Raw genomic sequence first — 21,749 nt, 5'->3', positions numbered from 1 at the left:
CAGGAAAGGAAAGGACACGCAATGATAAAAATGTCGCCGTGGTCGCGACGCGGCGGATCAGAAATCTTAATATGTCCCCGGTCGGATGTCCATGGCGGTCGGTCCATGGAGAGTCAGCGTTTTCCAGCCAATATAAATGTCCTACATTGATTTAGTTCTCCCTTCCTACCCTCCTCTCCTCGATGGGTCTTACGATCTATCGGGAGGGTGAGACGGAGAAGACGGCGCGCGGTGGCCGGCGACGCGAGAGAGACTCGGACTGAACCGACCGAACGAAAATGTCTCTGTCAGGGAAATTAGCCTTCGAGGATCTGAAATAGGACAGAAGGGTGCAGGCACGCGCACCCTTCTTGCCAGACGGATGTTATGAAACCTTCGGAAAATTGAGCACGTGATGGCCACCTCACGTTCTCGATCAACCGTGTCGTCGTCGTCGTCGTCGTCGTTCATCCCCCACATATACTCCGGAAATTTTACATCCATAGTCGTGATTCACAACTCGCCTCGCTTGATTTAACCCTACACTGTACGAGGCCGATATGTGAACTGACTTAATCAATGTCACTTCGTAACTATGAGAAAAAGAATGTTATACTTATACGTCGCAAAATAAAAACTAGAAATATTATTATAATAATGGTAATTCATAACAAGATAAAGTAATAATAATTAAGAATAATTTCGCTAATCAAAACACAACAGTTCGAACAAATGCGCTAAAAATTCTGAAACTGACAGCCACGATTACTTTTTCTTTACACTCGCTCTTTCCTATGATCGTTATTAAGTACACGTGGGCGGAAATGAGCTGAAGGGTAATTAGACGAGACGATAAAGAGAGAGAGAAAGAGAAAGAGAGAGAGAGAGGGGGGGGAAGAGAAAGGAAGAGGAGGATAGGGGGAGGATGTAAAAGGCGGAGGGTCAGTATTAACGAGATAATGGATCGCCGATTATCCCCTTATTAATTTACGTCGAGACGTTTGCCTGTCGAGAAGCGAGTAGACGAAACCAGGTGTCTCGTCGAAGTAATGAATTTTTCCTTTTTTGCTGGACCTTGGGAATTCCCGCACGAAGACGTCTTCTATCGTTGGACGATCTCTCACCTCGTAGAGGACGTCATGAGAACGACGTGGAAATCGATTCGATTCGATGTGGCTACTAATTTTCGATGCACAGAAACCAGATTTATTATTTTACGCCCAAGCAGACGCCTCGATAATAAATCCACGCATAATTGGCGAATCGATATGCCTTATCGGCTGCGGAGTCGTTTATTCGCCACGCTATACGCCACTTTTTCCCCTTTGTCGGCATAATGGGTTAATGGCGGAACGTTTGTAAGAGAAAAAAAAAGAATAGATGCAACGGTCTTGGCAGTTAATGGGCCCCGTGTGTCGTAGATGACGACAAGATAATTTCAGTCAACAGCCTCACGCCGGCCTCCATACACGTGTGTACGCACGCGAGCGTACGTACGGATCGAGACCGGCGAGCCGCGTCGCACGTGTTGGTAATCCCCCCTCACAAATTGCCGGCGTCACGCAGAAGTACAGCCGGCGATATCAGCAATAGAGAATAATTCAGACAACTCGAAGCGAAATTTGTCCAGTCGTGCGATAAGAGGTGCGTCCGTCGAGCAAATCGATAGTTCTTGGCCCCCGGCCAAGAAGATTTACTCATTCTGAATATTCGCCCCGCACTTCCATTTCTTACTTCTCGTATCGCTTAATTATCCGATACCACAGGCCGTTTCGTTCGCTGCAAAATTATCTGATGAATTATTCGCGAGGAAATAAGATAATAAAATATTTCTCTTATTTCTTTATCAATTTTTAAGATTAATCGCAAACTTATCTTCGACGTTCGCTATTCAATTCTGCAATTTAAAAAATTATTCGTAAGGAGTGTGTTTCTATTTCGTTCGGCGTTCACACGGTTAATGACATTGTGTTGCCACCCTAACTTCTTGCGCTGTTGGCATGCTGGGTGCTCGTGCAAAATCTTAATTCGCAACGACATAGGGGCGCTCATAAGACGGCGGAGAGAAATGTGGGAACTTCGTGGCTCGATAAAAGCTGTTTAGCACGATATGGTAATGACTGTCTCTTCTTTCCGTAAATTATGCCTCTTAGTCTCCCCCATGTGCTACGGGATCGCGATGGGTTCCCATGGCGGAGAAGCGGGCGGCCGTAAAGGAAATACCCGTAGATGGAATAGGCATGTACGCGACACAGGACGACTTCCGGTTGCGCCATTTCGAACGGCTGCCAGGAATTGGAACGTCTTCTTTCCGAACGAACACTTGCACTTGTCACGAAGACGTTATACCTTGTATAATCTCTCCGAAGGCGAAACTGTATTAAACACATGCTGAATTATGCAATACCTTTGGTTACGTCACAGCAATAAAGAAACATTCATATTCATTTCTATGTGAAAAATTATCTCACAAAAGTTCTAAATATCCTAAGTTTTACTATCCTAAATATGTATCATACACAAGGCTTTCCCCTATATAAGGATTATATACATACTATTAACTTTCCGTTACTCAAACACGAAAATTAGCATTACCTCAGTTTTCTTAATATTATTTTACTTTAGCCATGATTTGTCTAATAAAGAAAAATTATATTAATTTAGATAATAATTTCGAGACGCTAAGAAATACTGATCTTAAATGATGTTATATCAAATCATCCTCATGCGAGAACCTATTGAGAGCTCCAATTTCACAGAATCGCACTTATCGTATCATTGCGAGCATCAAGATATCGCAACCACCGAGGGAACGACCCGGCAGAGACGAGAACTTGGGCGAAGCACGGTCACGGCAATATTTGAGATTTGTTTAGCAGACGTTATTTCATCCGTCACCCGATCGGATGTTGTGCTGACGCCGCAGTATTAAAAAGACTTCGCATTTATCTAGTCGAAGAGAGACGATAAGAAGTAGATTTAGCGACAATTAAAATTCGCCTTATCGGCTATAGTTTTGTTGTATATTTCATGTATATATAAGAATATTCCCTTATATTTCACGGATGCGCGATCGTGTCCCATAAATTGCGAGATTGCATGTTATTCTTGAAAACTTCTGCGACAATTTATTTGCAGAATACGTCGAAAGTTGACGTCTTCCGGTCACGCGGTTACATTGGAGGACCGTAGAGTCCATGGTTTTTGTGAGAGGATATTTTTATGCGCTACGCTTCGGCACGCCATAATCGTCGGATGACTAAACGCGCAGTCGCGTGTAATTTTCGCTGAGCTGTCCCGAATATCTCCGAGACAAAGCGGCTTCATTTAGATACAACGTCGTTTTTCGGATTAATCGCGGAGAGAAAATGATATGCGTTGTCATCGAGTCGAGGCAGCCAATTGTGCAAACAGAGAAAATGTGATCGAGATGTTTCATCGAAGAGAAATAACGTGAATTAAGAAGCGACTCCGTTGCTTTTACGCAGCAAACTGCTGCAACAACAAAGTATTTATGAGAAAAACAAGTTTATCTTTTTGCACGAAGGTCACAAAGATCTTAGAAAAATGACGAAACTAAAAGATAGATCGGGGCAAAGTAACTTGAAAAAGAAACAAGATATCGCTCCCTTATGAAATTTCTATTGAAATAAAACTCTTAAAACTAATCCTAAATAAATAAAAAAATTATCGCTAAAGTTAAAATTGCCCGGAACTTTCTGAAAATAGAAATTCTTGTATCCGAATTTTCCCTTAATACGATTTCAAATGATACGAGCTCCATGCGAGGATATAAATCTCCTCAGAACAGGGCGACGATCATCGCGGACGCGTAACTGATCGGCCGGACGGTCCTCGTTCTAATTGGTGCCCACTAATTGTTAATTATCAGTAGTACCCACCCGCGGAAACCTGACGTAAGAGGCTTAAGGCAATTTACACGGCGAGACGGACCCGTCTCCGCAAGCGTTACCAACACCGTCGCCGATCGCCGTCGGTTTACAACGTTATAACACACAGGGCAGGTGTGCATATGTAATTCCGTATGGATGCCACCACCGCCAGGCAGCACCACGTGAAAAGAGACCAGAGATCCGCGGCGGTTTACATTATTTATTAGGCGTATCGTCGACGCGCGTACACACCGAGTGAGAGCTAAGATAAACGGCTGCATAATCAACAATTAGCCGGTTGATACGCGCGATGCTACGTGATAATTTTTTAACGAGCGAACGCTATCTATGTTTGCATTAGCGAGACGCGTTTTCTCGCTTTGCCCATCGTCGTCTCTATCACTTGTGTACCTTGTGCCAATTAATAATTGTGTCACTACAAAACTTGGTCACTCCAAGATCGATACACCATAATCGAATATCATCGAATTCCAAAAAGACTCGTCATTCGCAAAGAGCGAAGAAATTTATTGCATATTTTTCGCAAAAACATTTTACCACGCCCAAAAATTTACATTATAAAAATCTGAAGTTTCACGTTTGGAGCATCTTCAGATCCATCTTTCTTGAGTTTGATCATTCAAGGACAAAATACCACTAAACCATTGTAGGTAACGTAACTATTACTATTATTAATAGCAGAACTCGATAGCAACAGGCGACAGTTCTGTTACAAATTTAAGGAACAAAGACGCGCTAGAAGAACTCGTCGCCCGCCGACGTAGGAACAATAGTTGGCGAGGAACAATGAGAGCAGGCGAGCGAGCTGAGTTTTCTTTCTCGACTGCTATACTACGTCGACTCACTCGACGAGAATGCGACTTGAGCCCATGTAAAGTCAGACCGCCGCCGCAAAAGGATCAAATCCGCGGAATCGGCCTCTCTCGGCGCAGCGATCACGAGCTCCGCTTGCTTCTCTCAGTATCACCCAATAGAGAATATAATACATCGAACGCGTGCGTGTCACCGCACTACCACCGTGGAAGAGAAAGAGAAAAAGCGAGAGAGAGCGAGAGGAACCGAGTCACTTCTCGAGAATGTGATTTAAGTCCTCGCATAAAAGACGACGTTGCGCAGAATTACAAGCGGCACGCAGTTCCGTCGGTCGATAGGATACGTCGACAGGAACGAAGAACCCTCCTCTCCCGCGTTTTACCGTGTAGAGAATACCGAACGATCGCCTATATCCGCGCGGCCATTCAACAGAGATGTTGCTCGGACGTTGAGAATCGCAACGCTTGAGATCAGCTCGCATTCCTCCATGTGACCGCGAATAACGTAGTAATGTTAAACTCGAAACAGGACGCGTACAACTATGTCATTATTACATTGTTTTACATGTATTAAATACTCAGCGGAGAAGCGCGCTAACTCCATTATATGCCCCGACTCATTCCAGATATGACTGCATTTCAAGTAGATATCGGAAATTATGGCTTTAATAATGTAATTTTGTCCTGTACACAAAGCCGCAGAGAATGCGAGCTTGGAAAATCATTTCATGTCACTCTTAAGAGAAAAGAAAAATAACAGAGAAAAAGGAAGCGTATAGTCCAATTATGTGATAATTAACACTTTTCCATGACAACTCTGCCGCTAGAAGCGTTTCGTAATTACAATTGTTACTTCGGCACGTTAACTAGATGACAAAATGCCTTTCCATGTTTTTCCGAATATGGAAATATCTTCAAGGTTACTAATTGTAAGACATCTTCCCTTCATATCGTACTCAGTTTACTCATTAAACAACACTATAAAAAATTTACAGGCAAAAGTTCGAAGAGAAAAAAAAATTTTGCGAATCGTCGTTAATTCTTACACCGTAAAGTGTAGGAAGCATGAACGAGAATTTAAGCTCATCGAAACGGCACGGCGGCGAGAAGCAAATCCGCATGAACGAGGCCAAGATTACCGTAATGACTCGCTTTACGATTACAGTTATCAGGACGGAAATCTGCGAAAGCCCGACGTTAACTGCGGAAACCAGTCTTGAGAGGCTGCCAGCGTCGTCCTTCAAGCCGAATCCTTCGTACCTTCCTACAAACGCGTCGACATTCGGAATTATCCGGTATTTAACTTCTCTACGAATTTCACGCTTGCGTTTGTTCTCCCATGCTTCATTCCTCCAAGTTTTATTTTCGTTCAACCGCTAATGGCTTCAATTAGTATTGTAAACAGGCTGTGTGGGACAAAGGACTTAAAATCTAAAGTTATCGAAATGTTTGCTAAAAGGGATATAGCCGAACCGGAAGAATATCATCGTTTCTTTTTATGGAGAACTGAAAACTTTCACAACTTCATTATTTTTACACCGTATACATAAAGTCTATTGCAAGAAAGAGAAATGAGAAAAGCGAAACTCTACAAACAGACAACACATAATCCGTTAGAATATTTCATAGATAATTTCTATGTGTTATTATATTAATTTTCTTACAGTGTGAATAATTATTATTTACCCGAGACTCGTAATTAAACAATTTCTTTACACATATTAAGGAAACTTCCTTTTTAAAAGATCTTAAAACTCTCATCTTGAAAACACTTAGCTTCTTCTGATTTCCCAAGCCATAATTATTCAAACACCGTACGCGGTTCGACGGCAGTCATAAATCTTAACGTCGACGTTAAGATAAGGAGAATGTATCTACGATGCGCACAAAGGTATCGCAGGCACTTTAACGATCTCACGATCTAATTAATATAATTGTCCCGACGACGACGTGTATCGGAGTGCTCTCTCTCTCGGTTGAGAGAAGAGCGAGAGAGAGAGAGAGAGCTGCTCCTATTTATTTGTAACTCTGGTAGTGAAATACACCTGCTAGCATTAACGACCGCAGTAATCAATTAATTCTCATTAATTGAGAGAGAGACAAGATACACACGCCGGATGAGTTATGATTGAATCGCGATAACGGGCTGTATCCGCTTACAGTAAATTAACCGGATGCTCGACCACGATGATACGTCGCTCCTCCGTCGAAAAAGAATTTTCAATTATGCACCGGTAACGGATATCGACAGCATGACATAATCTAATTCATCAGCGCCAGCTGATTCCGGATTCCCCGATCTGTTCGAAATTCTTTCCATCTAACATAAAACTTTGCTAACTTGTTCGATAAGACTATTATTCGAAATAATATCCGGGTAAAAAAGAAATACGAAAACGTAAGCGGAAATATAAATAGCAAACGGATATCGACAAGAGGCGAGAGACGGAAGATTCTTGGAATTCCGTGGAAATATTCTTTCACAGGTGGCGACGGTGGACGCGACGTTTCCCCTTCGCGCGTGTGTGTCTTTCGTATGCAACCGTGACCACCGTCTAATACGCGGCGCTGCGGCACATACTAATTAGCTCTGCGAGCGAAACGCGCCATGAATACAACTCCACGTGGAGAGAGAGACAAACATTAGACATGAGAGCGACGGTGCTTGAGGCTAGGTCGAGGCTGAACCTCGAGAGAGACACTTCCTGTCGCAACGATCGCTACCGGGACCAAATAACGTCTCGCTTTCCCTCGCTCGATTATCAAGAAGTCGTGTATCGTCGTTATATTTTCAAGATAAATTTAAAAAGTTACCCTCAGTTTCGCTATAAAATATAAAGTGGTGATAAGAGATACAGAGACCAACTCGAAGTCACGTACAAGAACTAAGTTAATAATTTTTTTTTTTTTTTAAGATTAAAGTTAAGGGATTAAAAGTGTTTCTCCCCTATAACAGGTGCTCGAGTCGTAAACGCAATGTTCGCGGTCGAGTGGTAAATATCACGCGAATTTCAGCTGGGATATTGAAGTGCGTTCGTGGCGAGACATTGACTCGCCCTGGGATTTACGAGCCGTGAAATTTCCGACACGCACCGGACACCCTCACAGACACGATTTCGGCAACGCCGAAATCGATAGGAATTTATCGTTAGCGGTTAACGCGTCTTAGCTATTGCGATGCTATGTGATCGATGCGCAGCACGCTATCCGATCGCATAATATTCACACACTGATAATCGCGAAATCAATCCGTTCTAATAAACAACGAAGATAATCAGGCTGCAAAATCTCTCCGCTTGTCGCATTGTTCCCGGCTTTAAAGGCGATCGAGAGCTCGTATTCCCACGGTACTCCCTACACGCTCCTTTCAATTCCTCTCGTTATATTTACCCCGCTTTCCTGCCCCCCGTACTGTTTCCAATAACTGGGCGACGAGCTGAGCTGCATGATCGGACCGGTTCCGGACAGGTTGCTCGGACTGGACGTCTGAAATCGGTCCGTCGCCGCCGCCGCCGCCGCAGCGTTCTGCAACTGCCCGAGTTGACTCGGGCTGTTCCTGTGCTGGTTGTTGCCGTTGGACGTCACCAGCGGACCGGCGCGAGAACGATTGCACGCGACCTGCAGCAGATTCGAGCCGCTCGCGAGTCGTCCCGAGCTCATCGAAATCTGCCGCACGTGCGCGTTCTCCGCGTGAACGTACCGCTGGCTGACCTGAGCACTTCGCCGTACCTTACACTGATTACTCTGACCAGCGGCCTTCGGCTCGTGGCCGGTTTTCACGTCGATCCCGAAATCGCTCAGCTTGAAGTTCTGTTGATTCATTTTAAAGTCCGCGTTGTTCTTGAAGCTACGATCCATCTCGATTCCGCTCGCGGTATCGAGTAATTTCTCTCGCCGTCGCTCTTGCTGAGCAAATAAATCCTAACTTGTAAACGGCTGTCTATCCACCCGGATTACAAAATCGCGAGATCTTGAACATCCGCGCGTTCGTTACTGCGCGGCACTCGTCGCTTGAAATGTTTTCTACGAGCGGGATTCCTCGGTGACAGCGCGTTAAGTGAAATGAGAGATGAAATTAATCGCAGGTGACTGTCGCGGCGATACGTTTGACAGTTCACCACTGATCACGCTGCGCTCGCCGCCTTGACACAGATCCAGCGTTGATGCACGTAAACCTTCCAATCCGCGATTTGTCGACGCGACTCGTCGTCGACGGCGGTATATTCCGAAACGGACACCTTTGAACGTCTTCCAATATTCGCGCAAGTCGAATTTTCACTCGACTGGCACGCTCCACCGTTTGGCGATCGCGCGGATTCTGTCACCGTCCAAATAGTGACCGTAGTAACGACGAAACGCCTTGCGTCGAGCGTCACGAAGCCACGCTATTTGTCACGCCACCAGATACATGAGACGACGAATTAACATTTAGTGAAACTCAAGAACTCGCTCGCGCGCGCGGAGTTTAATCGGAGGTTGCCGCGTTGCCGCGATCGCCGATTATTGTGGATCGGCGCAACGTTTTGTTATACTCTTTGCTCGCTATAATCGTTAATCACTGGTGAAAGTCGCGGAGCGAAAACGAGTTTCGCGACGAAAGAATCGTCTTTGACTTTGCGTCTCGAAAAATGAGACGAAATTTTCGGCGGCTCGACAAATCGACGAAATCCATCATCGAACGACGAAATTACGCGCTTTTGGCACGTTTGAGGCCGCGGCGGATGTCGATAACGAGCTATATTTATAAAACAAATCGCACTTATTCACCGTAATATCGGGACCGAAAAGTCTTCAACTAGAATTCCACGTAAATGATTCGCGTGCCAATTAAACGCGTTGAATCGCGACGCCAAGAGGAGGCGGTGCTACTATTTTTGCAAAACATATCGACCGTGTCTACACGCACTCGGTTCTCCGCGGTTCCACTTTCGCGGGCTGGTCGAATCTCGCCCGTAATATGCGGACTCACGTTGACGCGAACGCAATTGCATCACACAGTGTCATGCACGAATCTGCCACAACATACGGTTTTCGCAGTGCAGCGTCCCCCTCGTCCGATCGGTTTGTTGCATTCTCCACATCGGGGACTTTTCTACTAATGTACGAAATTTTCAAACAGCAATTATAGCATGTACACACACACAAAATGCACTCGCGCGCGAAACGTCCCACGGCGGAAACAATCGAAAGAGAGAGAGAGAGAAAGATAGAGAAAGGATTAGAAGCCAACGGCCAGCTGGTTAGCCTGCAGTAGAGAGACGACTGGTTTTGTGTTACCCGACTCATAGGCTACACACCGCACACGGCACGGAGGAGGCTGGGGTCCAGCGCACACCCCTCCACCAGACGATACACAGAGCAAGTGTGCTTACTCCCCCCTTGCGGTACATACGTAGACGTCTCTTACGCGTGTATGTGCACCGATGCACTCTCGCTCCATGTAGGCACGTTTCTCTCTCTCTCTCTCACTCTTTCTCTCTTTTTCTCCCGCTTCTCTCGGCCCGACCCCACAAGAGACGCTTGCAGTCTTTCGCGCGTATGCACTCCGCCGCAGACGAAATGCAAGCGTTGCACTCCGCGTGAGAGTCGAGTAACGTCTGCGCGCGAAAAAAAATCGTGGGAATTAAGATCGGGACGCTGCGCCGGAAGAAGGACAGCGATATGACTGCGCGATTTGTCACGTAATAACATAAAATTGCCTTCGATATTGCGTTTAGAATGATTAACGTCTAGAATTGCATTTTTATATTTCTGACATAAATTGTTACGATCCCTCTTACGATGTTTCCAATATTGATCAAATTAGAACTTGCGCACGGCTCGCTATCGTTTCCTTTCATCGATTTTCGACATAATTAAACTCGGGCGCTTTCGTGATTACTGCAGAATCGAGCCGCAAAAGCTTGTATAATATCTCGGATAATATTTAATAGCGCAACGTTCACTCGATAATAATGTAGATCATAGAAAAGTGTAAACCGAATCGGATATTGATTCGAGGGGGCGAGCGGTTGTTTACAACGGTTGCCTATCTGCCCCTCGTTTCACGCCGGATCATTAATCGTGGATCGGCGCGATATCTTAATCGCCTATTACTTTCCGTTTCATTTTTTTTACAAGGGGTCAAATACCTCGGCGCGGCATCGGAGCATTATTTCCAAGCCATCGGCCGTAATGCGATACTATCGATTTAGTATTTCTCGCAGTCGGCACGACTCGTCAGAATTTACGAAATGCTTAATCTTTAATTGTTCGCTTTATCAAAAATCGAAAAAATTCGCCTATCCCTCATGCGTTCTGCCCAACGTTAATAAACAATTTCGCAACGCTACAACTGTTCTCTTTTCTGTAAGTAAATAACTGCTAAACAGAGGATAAGAATAAAATCCATTAAACATATAAATTTGGAAGAGTCGAAGAAAGCTAAAATCTTGTATTAAAATAAAAGATAAGTGAGATATATCTCACCGAAGATATACTATCGAGTTTAGAAAAGGATCGCTCGTTCAAGCGAAATCTATCGAAGAGAAAAAAGTCTTTTTGTTTCGTTAATTCGTCACTAACTCGTAAAAAAATGAGCCCGCATCGCCCATTAAGCCACGACAGTACTCGATTCTCTCGAAGTTTCCAAGATGCAGCTCGTTGCATTACGCCGCTGCATCTCTCTCTCTCTCTCTCTCTCCATCTCTCGTCAAGCACCGCGCCGCGGGAATACAGAAATAGTTTATCCGCGGAGGGATTTCGGGAGAAGAGGCCGAATGGAGCGAGAAGGCGGGAGAAGGCGGAAAGAGAGGAGGAAGGTGAACCGGGGAGAGAAACGACAGAAAATACGAGCGGGAGTTACGAGTTACAGCGGAAAACGGTGGATTATGTGTGTTTAACCTTCCCCGGCCCGCTCTCGTCCTCCTCCTTCATCGTCCCAGCTTTCGTCCCGGCCCCCCACGTCCCGCCGCCGCCTCTACGTTCGCCGTCGCGCAAACGCGCTTCCGAAAGCCCCCGAGTTATGTTTGAGCACGAAAAGTAAACTTCGACTTCGTGGCGACGTGAGGCGCTTTGTGAGGATTAGGTGGTCGCCACTGGGTGAATCGATTCCTTTGTTCTGACTTTCGTGGCTCACGGAATCGATTCTCCGCGAGCGGAATCTACTGCTGCATCGACAGCGGCGTCAAGGTCCGACGGATCTTCGACTCGCTCTCTCGTGCGTGCGAACGTTTAAAGAACTTGAGAGAATCGCCCGGAGAGAGAGAGAGAGAGAGAGAGAGAGAGAAGAGATCCAGGTCGATTTTTCACAAATAATGCCGTGGAATTTGAAACGGTAACAAAGAAGATCGGGAATCGAGACGATCGCTTTGCCTTTAGATGTAATTGTAGCTGCGTGGGATAAAAGCATCCACACGCTATTACTAATTGCTAATTATTTGTTCATTACAGACAAACGCGGACAAAGATGCGGGTTATTACTTTACGTCGATATATTTATCATTTATTTCGCTCATTTCAACCGTGCTTCTCTGAAAATCCGGCTCGAATATCGGTAGTAAAATAATGTAAAAATAACAGCTGAGAAATGGCTGGAGCACAACAACTTCGAAGTACCTATTATTTCGGGAGCTGCACGGGGGCGTTCAAGATCTCGGGAATTCGTACTGGCTTAAAAAAGACGCGAATGCGATTAAACGGATGTCCACGGCCTCCGCAATTCCAGACGCGACTCCGATCCCCGTGGCAGCTGAGCTCCTCGGCGACGCAAAGTGGAAACGGGGAGGTAAACCCGAGGAAAAACCAGCCCTGGTCCGACGTGCAACAGGTAGGGAAGCCAACGGCAGAGGCTCGATGCTGCAAGTCGAGCGAGCTGCGGACACCGCGAGTGCAGCGACGGCGATCGACGAAATCACCTCTGGCGCGATTTAAGTCAAGGTGAACGTTACGGGAGAGTCTGAGGTCGACTGTAACAAGGGCCGATCGTGGCACTCGCGATAATCGCCGCGTCGCGATATTTCTCTCCATACATTTTCTACCAAATCTATTACGATAATTGCAGGAAAAAAACAATCGAAATATCAAACTGCGAATCTTCGGAAACGAGATAAAGGTTTTAAACCTGCGATATAGTCGGAGTAATCTGTATTCGTATCACTGGAATATATTGCGCGGGATATACGTGAAATTAAAGCCACAGAATTAAACGTCGCATTTCACGATTCAATGACATAATGGGATATATCGCGCGCGTATTCCTATTACCTTTTCCTCTATCTGTATAATGGACATACTAATCGCGCGATCGATGCGGTAACGCGCATACAGGTAACGAGTAGGTAGTTCACCATCGATCCGGATCGGATCGCGAGGTGAAGTGCGGTAGCAATTCGAGCAACGAGGCGAGCGAGCGAGCGGGCGATGCAGAACTCTCGTCGATCAATGCGCGACTTACCGGTTGCTCAACGAAACTGGTAAACGTACCACTGCCGCGGTCCGCAAAGTGCCTAATCGCACACCTTCACCTAGATATCTCGATGCTTGCGACGACGACGACATGTCCTTTCGAATCGAGTTGCGACGTGCAATAATTCAACCGCGTCACCGGCAGGTAAATTCTTTTTTCTTTTACTCACCGCAAATTGCGATAATAAAGAAGTCGAAATCGACTCGTGCGATTCTCGATAAAGTCAAGATGAAATATTATGCGGATTGTGTAGTAATCGGCGTGTCGGTGACGATTACTCTTATATTTTGATTCTTCGAGAGACGTGAAGAGAAGTGAAAAAATTCTCGTATATATCTTTAGGAAAAAATATTTGCTTTACATTTCTGAATTAATCCTTAATTATAAATGTTACACATAAAATCCCAAAGACTATTATTTTCGATATAAAAAAATAATTGCTCTCTATATTATATACGTATTCGCTGTTGTATCTTGTATTTTTCAACATTGATTGTGTATAGAATAAAATGTTATTTTTCTTTAAAAATATAATAAAATTATAAACTAAGTAGTAAAGAAGTCCTAAGAAATCCATAGCTGAAGGGGTAAATAAATTATTAAATCTGAAAATCACAGATTTTTTTCTATTCCGCAAATGAGTTTGCACGAGGCATTTCATCTCTTCTAGTTTGGTCGTAATCGACATAATTCATTGAATGCGTCAGAACATAAGATTGCAAATCCGCGATCGCGCGGAATTAGCGCGAGAGCGCTGCGAGATCGACCGACATTTACGATCGGATAAAATCTCGATCCATTCGAGACGGGCGTGAATTTATATCGTGAACGTGGCTGAGCGAGAAGAGAAGAGGTGAAAAAGCGTCCGCACTCTTTCCCTCGCTGATGGTTCACAGACCCTCTAAGCATATGCGACTCGTTGTCCCCGCATGATTATGGTCCCATTCATGTGCAACCAGTTCGGCTCGGTTTCTTCTCCGTACCGATTTCAATCTAGCCGCCGCGTGCGTTACATATACGCGCAGCGTAACATATAATCGTCGTCGTCCTCGTCGTCGTCGTCGTCGTCGCTCTCGTCGTCATCGAATCGCGTATACAACTCCGCTGGAAACAGGCGGAACAAGAACGTTCACTTTTAACGAGCCGGACTGTACGGCGCGGAATGATCGAGCATAGAGATCGCATTGCGAAACGAGCCGTTGTCTCTCTTTCTCTTGCGAGAGAGAGAGAGAGAGAAAAAGAATCCCGCGAACGATGAATCGCGCGAAGTAAAACTTCTCGACAAAAATTACATAATAATTTTGCAATTGCGCGTCGCGTCCACGTTTTGTAACGTATTTATATAGAAATTAAAAAAGTTTAAGTTTTAAGGAAGTATCGAGTTTTATTTCCCCATCCGTTTTAATCGAACTCTGCTCTGATAGGAATTCAAGGCTTAATTGCTCCGAGATTTAGCCGTCCGCGAGAAAGGGGGGAAAAACGATTAATCGGCAAAAGGGCGTGTTCGTGGTGGTATTTGTATTTTCTATCGGTACTGTACCGGTTTTAAAGGACTGGCTGGCGAAGGAGACGGTCGGAGCCGAGGAACGTATCGCACACGCACGCAAGACAGGTATCGCACACGCACGAGGGACAGGTACGGAACGTGTCCGTGGGTAGCGCAGCGACGGTGAAGGTGCGCGAGAGAAGAATGAACGGCTAGAAAAGGAATGAGAATAGAGGAAGGGAGAGGCACAGCTATAGAGAAAGAGAGAGGTGGAACTAGCCACTGAAGAGTAAACTGGCCAGACTGCCTGCCGCCGACACAACGTAATGCAATCTGTTAGAAAGAAAGAGAGAGAGAGAGAAAGAAGTGAGGGAGATCGGGAGGGAACGAGAGGACGAGGGAAGCACGAAGAAATTGATAGCTAAGATCGAACAAGCGAGTAGGACGAGACGACGTTGTCTAAGAGATACCACGCGTCGACGCAGTAGACGTTCTTTCCCGGTAGAATGCACCGCAATGGTGCGTTCGGGCTGTCTGCGATTTTTGTATCTAATGTGATAATACCTGGAAGGAGACCCGAGAACCAGCCAGACGGCCTGTCGCCGACGACGGCGCGCTCGGAGGAGACAAACGAAGAGGGAGAGACCAAGAAGGGACAGACCAAAGACAGAGAAAAAGAGAGAGAAAGGGAGGAAGAAGCAAAGGTACAAGGTAAGGAAGGAAGTAGGAGAGAAAAACTGATAGCCAGGTTCACGGAACGAAGCGGGATCCGAGAGAACTCGACTCGCGTTGCTTACTCCATGCAGTCATACGGCGCATTTAAGCGTAACATGCGCTTTTCATAGGTGTATGTTTAGCTAAATATTTATAAAAGACCATTATCGTCGATAGGCGAAAGGTTAATCACCGAGAAACAAAACGCAGCCTGCCTGTCGCTCTTTCGCACGCGTTCGCGTGCCAACGAGACAAAGGATAGCGTTGGATAAAAGTAAAAAGGCAAGAGAGAGAAACGCGGAGAGACCTTCCCCATTGGAAATAGTCCCCTTGAGAACGTATTATACACCTGGAATATCAGGTTCGTTAATAACCGTTCACTTTATCTAAATGCTCCGATCGAGATTCCGCTGTCAACTATTTCTCTGATTTTGCATAAACACGTAATTAAAATCAAGGCTCTCCCACCTATATCCCGCCACGTCTTGACACACGCGCGCAACAAATAATTCGTTGTACATACCAGTTGCATAAAATAAACATGTTATTTACCGCAAATTTCACGCGCGTTGAACATTGCGTTTGACGTACCCCGCGTGAACAGTTCGCCGCATTTTCGAAGGGAACAACGGCGGGCGCGGCGATAACGCGCCCTTTGCAATCATTAATTATTCATTTTCAGTAATCATTAATTTGCTTAATGAAATGCAATCTATTATTTGTGCATTAAAACGGGATGTTTACCTTCCATTTGGACGTAAGGGACGTCTCGTTATTTCGAGATTACACAAATATATTCCAATCCATCACTAATGCTAAGAGCGGAGATTTTGGGATATCCTGTACAGCAAGATTGCGCGAAGAGCCATTGATTGACAGTAGTCCCGGTCAGTTTTTTAAGCCCGATCTATTCGAGAATCAAATAGTTTTAGACCGCAGAAAAAAATAGTGTCACTACCATTCGGTCCACGCGAATTTCGCCGACATTGATCTCGTCGTTCTGCGATCCTATCTGTCGCGAACAAAGCGTGACAGAAACAAAGGATCTACAATGCAGATAAGCACTCTTGCGCGGAGTTACAATGCTTAGCTTAGAGATATTTAATCGATCTCTAACAGCGTCCCGGTACCGTTAGATTATCGATTCAGAGCACTTGTCGACCCGGAAATTAATTCGGCCGTCGTACGTAAAAGGAAAGTGATATTTATAAGCTTTTGCAAGAAAAATTAATGGGTTCCTACTACCTATAATTAGTCGTGAGGAAAATATGGAATTAAAATTATGTCATAATAAAAAACATAAGAGACATGATGGCGGCAGAGCTCGCGATATCCGTCCCGATAAATATTAAAAATCGTTTGTTATGTTATGTCACACATTACGTTATAAAATCCACGACACATTTGTACGCACATTACGTATTACTTTGCGTCATAAATATGGGGACCGCTTGTAAAACATCGTGACTTTCTCGACGACGTCGCGGAATCTTACGATTTCCCAGCGAGATTTACAGATCGTTTTCCACGAGGCGCGGTCGAAGATTAACGTGCCGGCTATAGGTAAACACGTAAAATGGCTGTACATTACAGCTGTATAAAGAAGCGGCATAAACACACGAATGACAAATATTTCCGCGCCCGCGCCCGCGTGGAAAACGACGAGCGGCGTCGGGTAGGCGCGCTGTTAGAAAGTTGAATGAATTAAGCACGCCCGGTGCTTACGATCGCGACTACCCACGTGTTCACGCTCACGTTAGGAACCGAGCGGACGACTCACGTGAGTGCAGTTGGCGTTTACGATTCTCGCACGGAAGCGTTCTCGTGGCTCTTGTTGTTGCTCGGTATTGAACTTACCTGAAACAAAAAAGATAGAAATTAGTCAGCGATGACCGAGATAAACTTTATAAATTTTATAAAATTTAATTTGATCTCATTTCATCAATTAATACTGATATTGCAAGCGAGAGAAAAATCATCGTCATTATAGCTTGGAGAGAATTATTTTTCTTCATTTATTCAGTGAAGATATAAAACAATATGAGAATAAAGAGGCAAAAAAGGTTATGCAGAATGTTCGCGGAACTAATTATCCACGGAAGGTGTCAATTGTCCATCTACGCTGCTTCCGACGGCCGAAAACGACAGCGCGAAGCCATTTACGCGAAGACCACTCGGCGATTGATGCGTCCCCGAAGAATAGCGTCTCCGTTACGGACATCGCGGACTTGTTCGCAAACTAACAAAGAGGAAAACAGAATGCATCGTTCTTCCTTTGCCAAGGCCATGTGACTTGCGCATCACGACAATTCAACATTCATCCGAGTTAAACGATTCTTAATAAAAAAAATAATTTTTTTTATTACTGCCCCAATATTTTTTAAGATTTATTATAATTGATCGTAATTGATACGAAATAAAACGTTTTATTGGTAATTAATGTAGCTTAGTAAATACGTAATTAATGGTATCCTAGAAAAGAAAATACAAGAAAATAACTCCAACATAATCATCATTGTATAATCATTATTAACTCATAAATTAATAAATTATAAGTATTGATTTTAATATATTGGAGCAATTGCCGTATCTCCCTTATTACATATATAAATTATTTTACAAGTTATGTGAAAGTCAGTGTAACTCGACATCGTTTAGAAATCGATCGGTGTAAATGAGCCTTAACTCCACCGCGCATGACTTGCGACGACAAGTCTTTTTCCGAAACAGGACAACGCGACAGGACAACGCGCCATTTTTGTCCTCTCGAGAGCCGACCCCCTTTATGGTATTCGCGAGGAGGGAAAACAGCGCATCTTTCGTACTTTGAAAGATTCATTAGGTACACGGCGAGCAACTTCTGCCGAGAGGCAGAATTGTCGCGAATCCGAACTTGGAAGAGCCGTGAACGTACTTTTTATATCGTCGCCCTGGAACGAGAACAATCAATGTCATACCCGCGACTCGAAGGCAGAAGGTAGACAACGTTGTTTTTGTGATGCGTATAGAAGCGTACAGAGCCTTCGTCTCGTCAAAATGGTAACGTCAAGCCTTTCCCGGTAGGACATTGGTCGTTCTCATCGCTAATGTAAATTTCGTAAGGCCAAACACGCCTCTACGTATCTTGTCTACACCGCCGCGCCTCTGCGTCCGCTTCTGTATATTTTACTGTCGTATCGCTATGTAAGCATATGTACAGATCTGGCGAAAAGCGTGAAACATCTTTGAAGTGTACCGCGCACGCACACGCATACACACGTACACCAGTGTTGTATCAATTTCGATCCTTTTTCAATTTTCATCCGACATCTCGCGAGAAAGAGATTTCACTTGACAGATTTCGAAGAATCGCGACGTCCATCGCAAGTTAAAAGACGCGTTCGCGGCGGACTTCCGCGACGTGACACTTTAAAGCGACGGCCGGAAGTCTCCCACGCAACGGGTGACGCAAAAATACTCGCGACTGACTCCGATAACGAAAAGAATAATAGAAAAAAAGGGGAGCGCGGGGTGGAAGAGGAGGAGGAGGAGGAGAAGGAGGAGGAGGAGGAGGAGGCAGAGAGAATGGGCGGGCGAGGGCAGTTTGCGGCGATAACGAACAGAACGTCGATTCAACGACACTCGTAAAGCCGGACATTTAACGATGGCGATTTAACTGTCGCTGCGCGCAGCGCGCATACAATGTGCTCCAGTCGCTCGCGCGGTCCCTGCTACCCGCGCTCGCTGCACAATAATAATTATGGCCCCGGCTATGATTGTTTATGGAGGCGGCAGTTAAATTACCGCCGGTTGACGTTACACGGACATTTCGGCGGCTGCTTTCCCTCCGTTGTCGCTGTAATTGTTATTTAACAGTGGTCGCCACCGTTCTCCCTCTCCCTCGTCGCTGAAATTCGGCCCCGCTTCGCCGAATTAAGTGCCGCAGTTCGCGCGCGTAATTAAATGCCCGGTGAAAAGCGCGGAACGCTTAAAATCGCGACAATCGATTTCGTTTGAGCTTCGAAAATGCTGTCCGTGAAGAAACGTAGACGCATGCGAATAATGGGATAAAGTCCGCATGGTGGATCCTGACGGTGTCATTTAGATAAAGTAGATAGACGAACGTCGAATCTCACTGCGACTTCCGCGAATTTATGCGACGGTGTCTTTCTCGTGAAGTTTCGCCCGCAGATATACGACTCTCTTGCTGACGAACTGACGTCACCCTTCGTCCGCCGGTTGTTTCTATCGCGTGCTTTTTCGTTATCACGATGTACGAGATCGGATGAGACTTGAGGGGGTTCGGTGTGAGAGCGAGATAATTTGTGAGGTCTATTTTAGATATGACCTCATATTTATCCTGCACTTACTTATTCTTGCGCGCTAAAACACTTCGCGAATCTAGAAACCGGGAATTAATTTAATTTGTTCCCGACAAATCGAACACTTAACTTGCAATTTAAATGAGCGTATTACCATGATGCCAATTAGCAGAATTGACAGACGTAGCTTCAAGAAATAGCTTCGCGTCAATTTACGGCAAGACCGATAATCCTTAAATAATCGATAACCCAGTCCTCTATTCCGGCGAATAATTTAGCATCGGAGACGATTAGAATTTCCAAAACATCCGGAAGCTATTATTCAATGTGCCGAGGCACGCGCGCGTTCCTATCGATTTATCATCGAGACGATCGGTGGCTTGTGGCGGTAAGGTGCTCGCAGGTTCTACGTAGATGACACGCAAACAATCCTTGACAGCCGTCACTTGACACCAACGTCAAGTGTTTAATGCGAACGCACAGTCATCAGATGGATATCTTGTGTCTATCCAATTACGCGGACAAGTTTAATACGGGAGTAACATATCCCTATTGTTTTTAAAAGAAAAACTTAAGCATAACACGTCGATCTTAAACGAGACATGATGCATGTATTCCGCAAGATATGCTTCCCCTTATTTGCATTGTTTAAAACCGACAAATTCCAATTGATATCCAAAATGTATTTGAACTTTAATTGCGACTGTTAATTTAAATGGTATCGAGTGGCCGACAAATTCAGACTGGAAAAAATTCGAGCTTACCCCCAACGCGGCGTGCGTTAACTCGATTAGCCGAGAGCTTCCGTGTAATTCGGAACAATTCATAAATTTATTGCGACAGACAACACACAGATCCCTCTCTCGACTTCCCTTTCTCGCTCACCCTTCCTTGTTTCTCGTTTCGTTCTACTCTCCCCCCTTTTTTTCTCCCCCGCGACTCTCCGATACTCGTTCTCGCTCAGCCAGTGGGGTTGAATTGCCCGGTCGAGTCGCTGGAGAGAGAAACGAGGATGAAAGAGGGTGAAGAGGGAGACTGTACCAACTTAGACACATTAAAAATTTAATAACTCGGCTCGCTCGGTCGGTCGGTTGGTAAAGTACGTAGCTATTCGTCGAGCAGAGGAGAAAGAGGAGGAGGAAGAGGAGGAAGAAGAGGAAGAAGGAAGAGGATGAGGAGAATCCCTTTAAATCCAGAAGCCCACGATACTCAGCGACACTCAATGTATCTTACACGCTTTTGGAAATTGACATGAAATATCTTTCCTCCGAAGAACCCATTAAATTATAATCGAGATGAATTAAATTATATTAAGTCATATTAAAGCTACGTTTAATATAGTAAGTTGCAAAGAAAATATATCACAAAATAAAATTAATACTTGCACATCCCTTATAATTAAAAAAAAACTTTTATTTTGGATATGTAGACGAAAAGATAATTATAGATAGAATGATTATATTGGCCATTCTTTGAATAAAATATCACATAAAATATTTCGGTAAGCCGATTAGGATAAGAAAATTTGTCACAAACTGAGAGACACTGACGAGCGTACCGTCGAATTATGGCCATCTTTGTCCCGTAACTGTATCACCGTATCATTCATCTCCTTTTTACTCGCGGCAACCATCGGGTTTTCTCGTTCCGTTGTTCGCTTAACAACAGTAAGGCCATCTTCATTTCGCAATTTAACTCACCCTCGTTCTCTCTTGCTCTCTTTTTCTCCCTCTATAGGACGTTTCATCCTAACTCGATTTCCGCGATATTTACGGCAAATGAATATATTGTAAAAAAAATTCCGTCGAAAATAATTTCCGTTCTATAATATGCGAACAGAGATATTTCGCAGTGAACTGTTCAATTATTCTATAGCAGTTACAAAAGTACTTAATGAAAAAGATGTCATCGCAGTTCAATTAATAAAACTTCCAGCCTTTACCGTCTCCCTATTTCAACCTTAACTTAAATTGTAATCAGCTTCTATTGAATTCAATAATTTTATTCTCGTTTCAGGAGGCTAGTCAACCCTGAGACACCCGATAGTCGACGACTTTGGCCTTCTTCAATATGGCTAAAACTTCTCTCACGAACGTT

General features: G+C 44.6%; 1 protein-coding gene across 12 annotated transcripts in view; it reads right to left on the bottom strand.

Moving 5' to 3' along the window:
- Positions 1 to 21,749, bottom strand: part of LOC139767676 (transcription factor 12-like) — a 115,725-nt gene that overhangs the window by 19,986 nt on the left and 73,990 nt on the right. For 2 of the 12 annotated variants that reach the window (XM_071697219.1, XM_071697223.1), the window contains exon 1: positions 8,096 to 8,712. The exons of 3 other annotated variants lie outside the window; for them this stretch is intronic. In XM_071697219.1, the coding sequence (XP_071553320.1) occupies positions 8,096 to 8,563 (468 nt within the window). In that variant the 5' untranslated portion in view covers positions 8,564 to 8,712. Of the gene's footprint in view, positions 1 to 8,095; positions 8,720 to 21,749 lie in introns of those variants that run through there. 7 more of the 12 variants (XM_071697214.1, XM_071697216.1, XM_071697221.1 and 4 more) reach the window with 7 other exon arrangements.

This window comes from Temnothorax nylanderi, unplaced genomic scaffold, assembly GCF_030848795.1.
Source record: "Temnothorax nylanderi isolate EJ_2023f unplaced genomic scaffold, tnyl_v1.0 TNYL_tig0011_pilon, whole genome shotgun sequence".
Lineage (NCBI taxonomy): Eukaryota > Metazoa > Arthropoda > Insecta > Hymenoptera > Formicidae > Temnothorax > Temnothorax nylanderi.
Note: the sequence above shows the minus strand (reverse complement) of the source record. Positions and strands in the feature narration are given on the sequence as shown.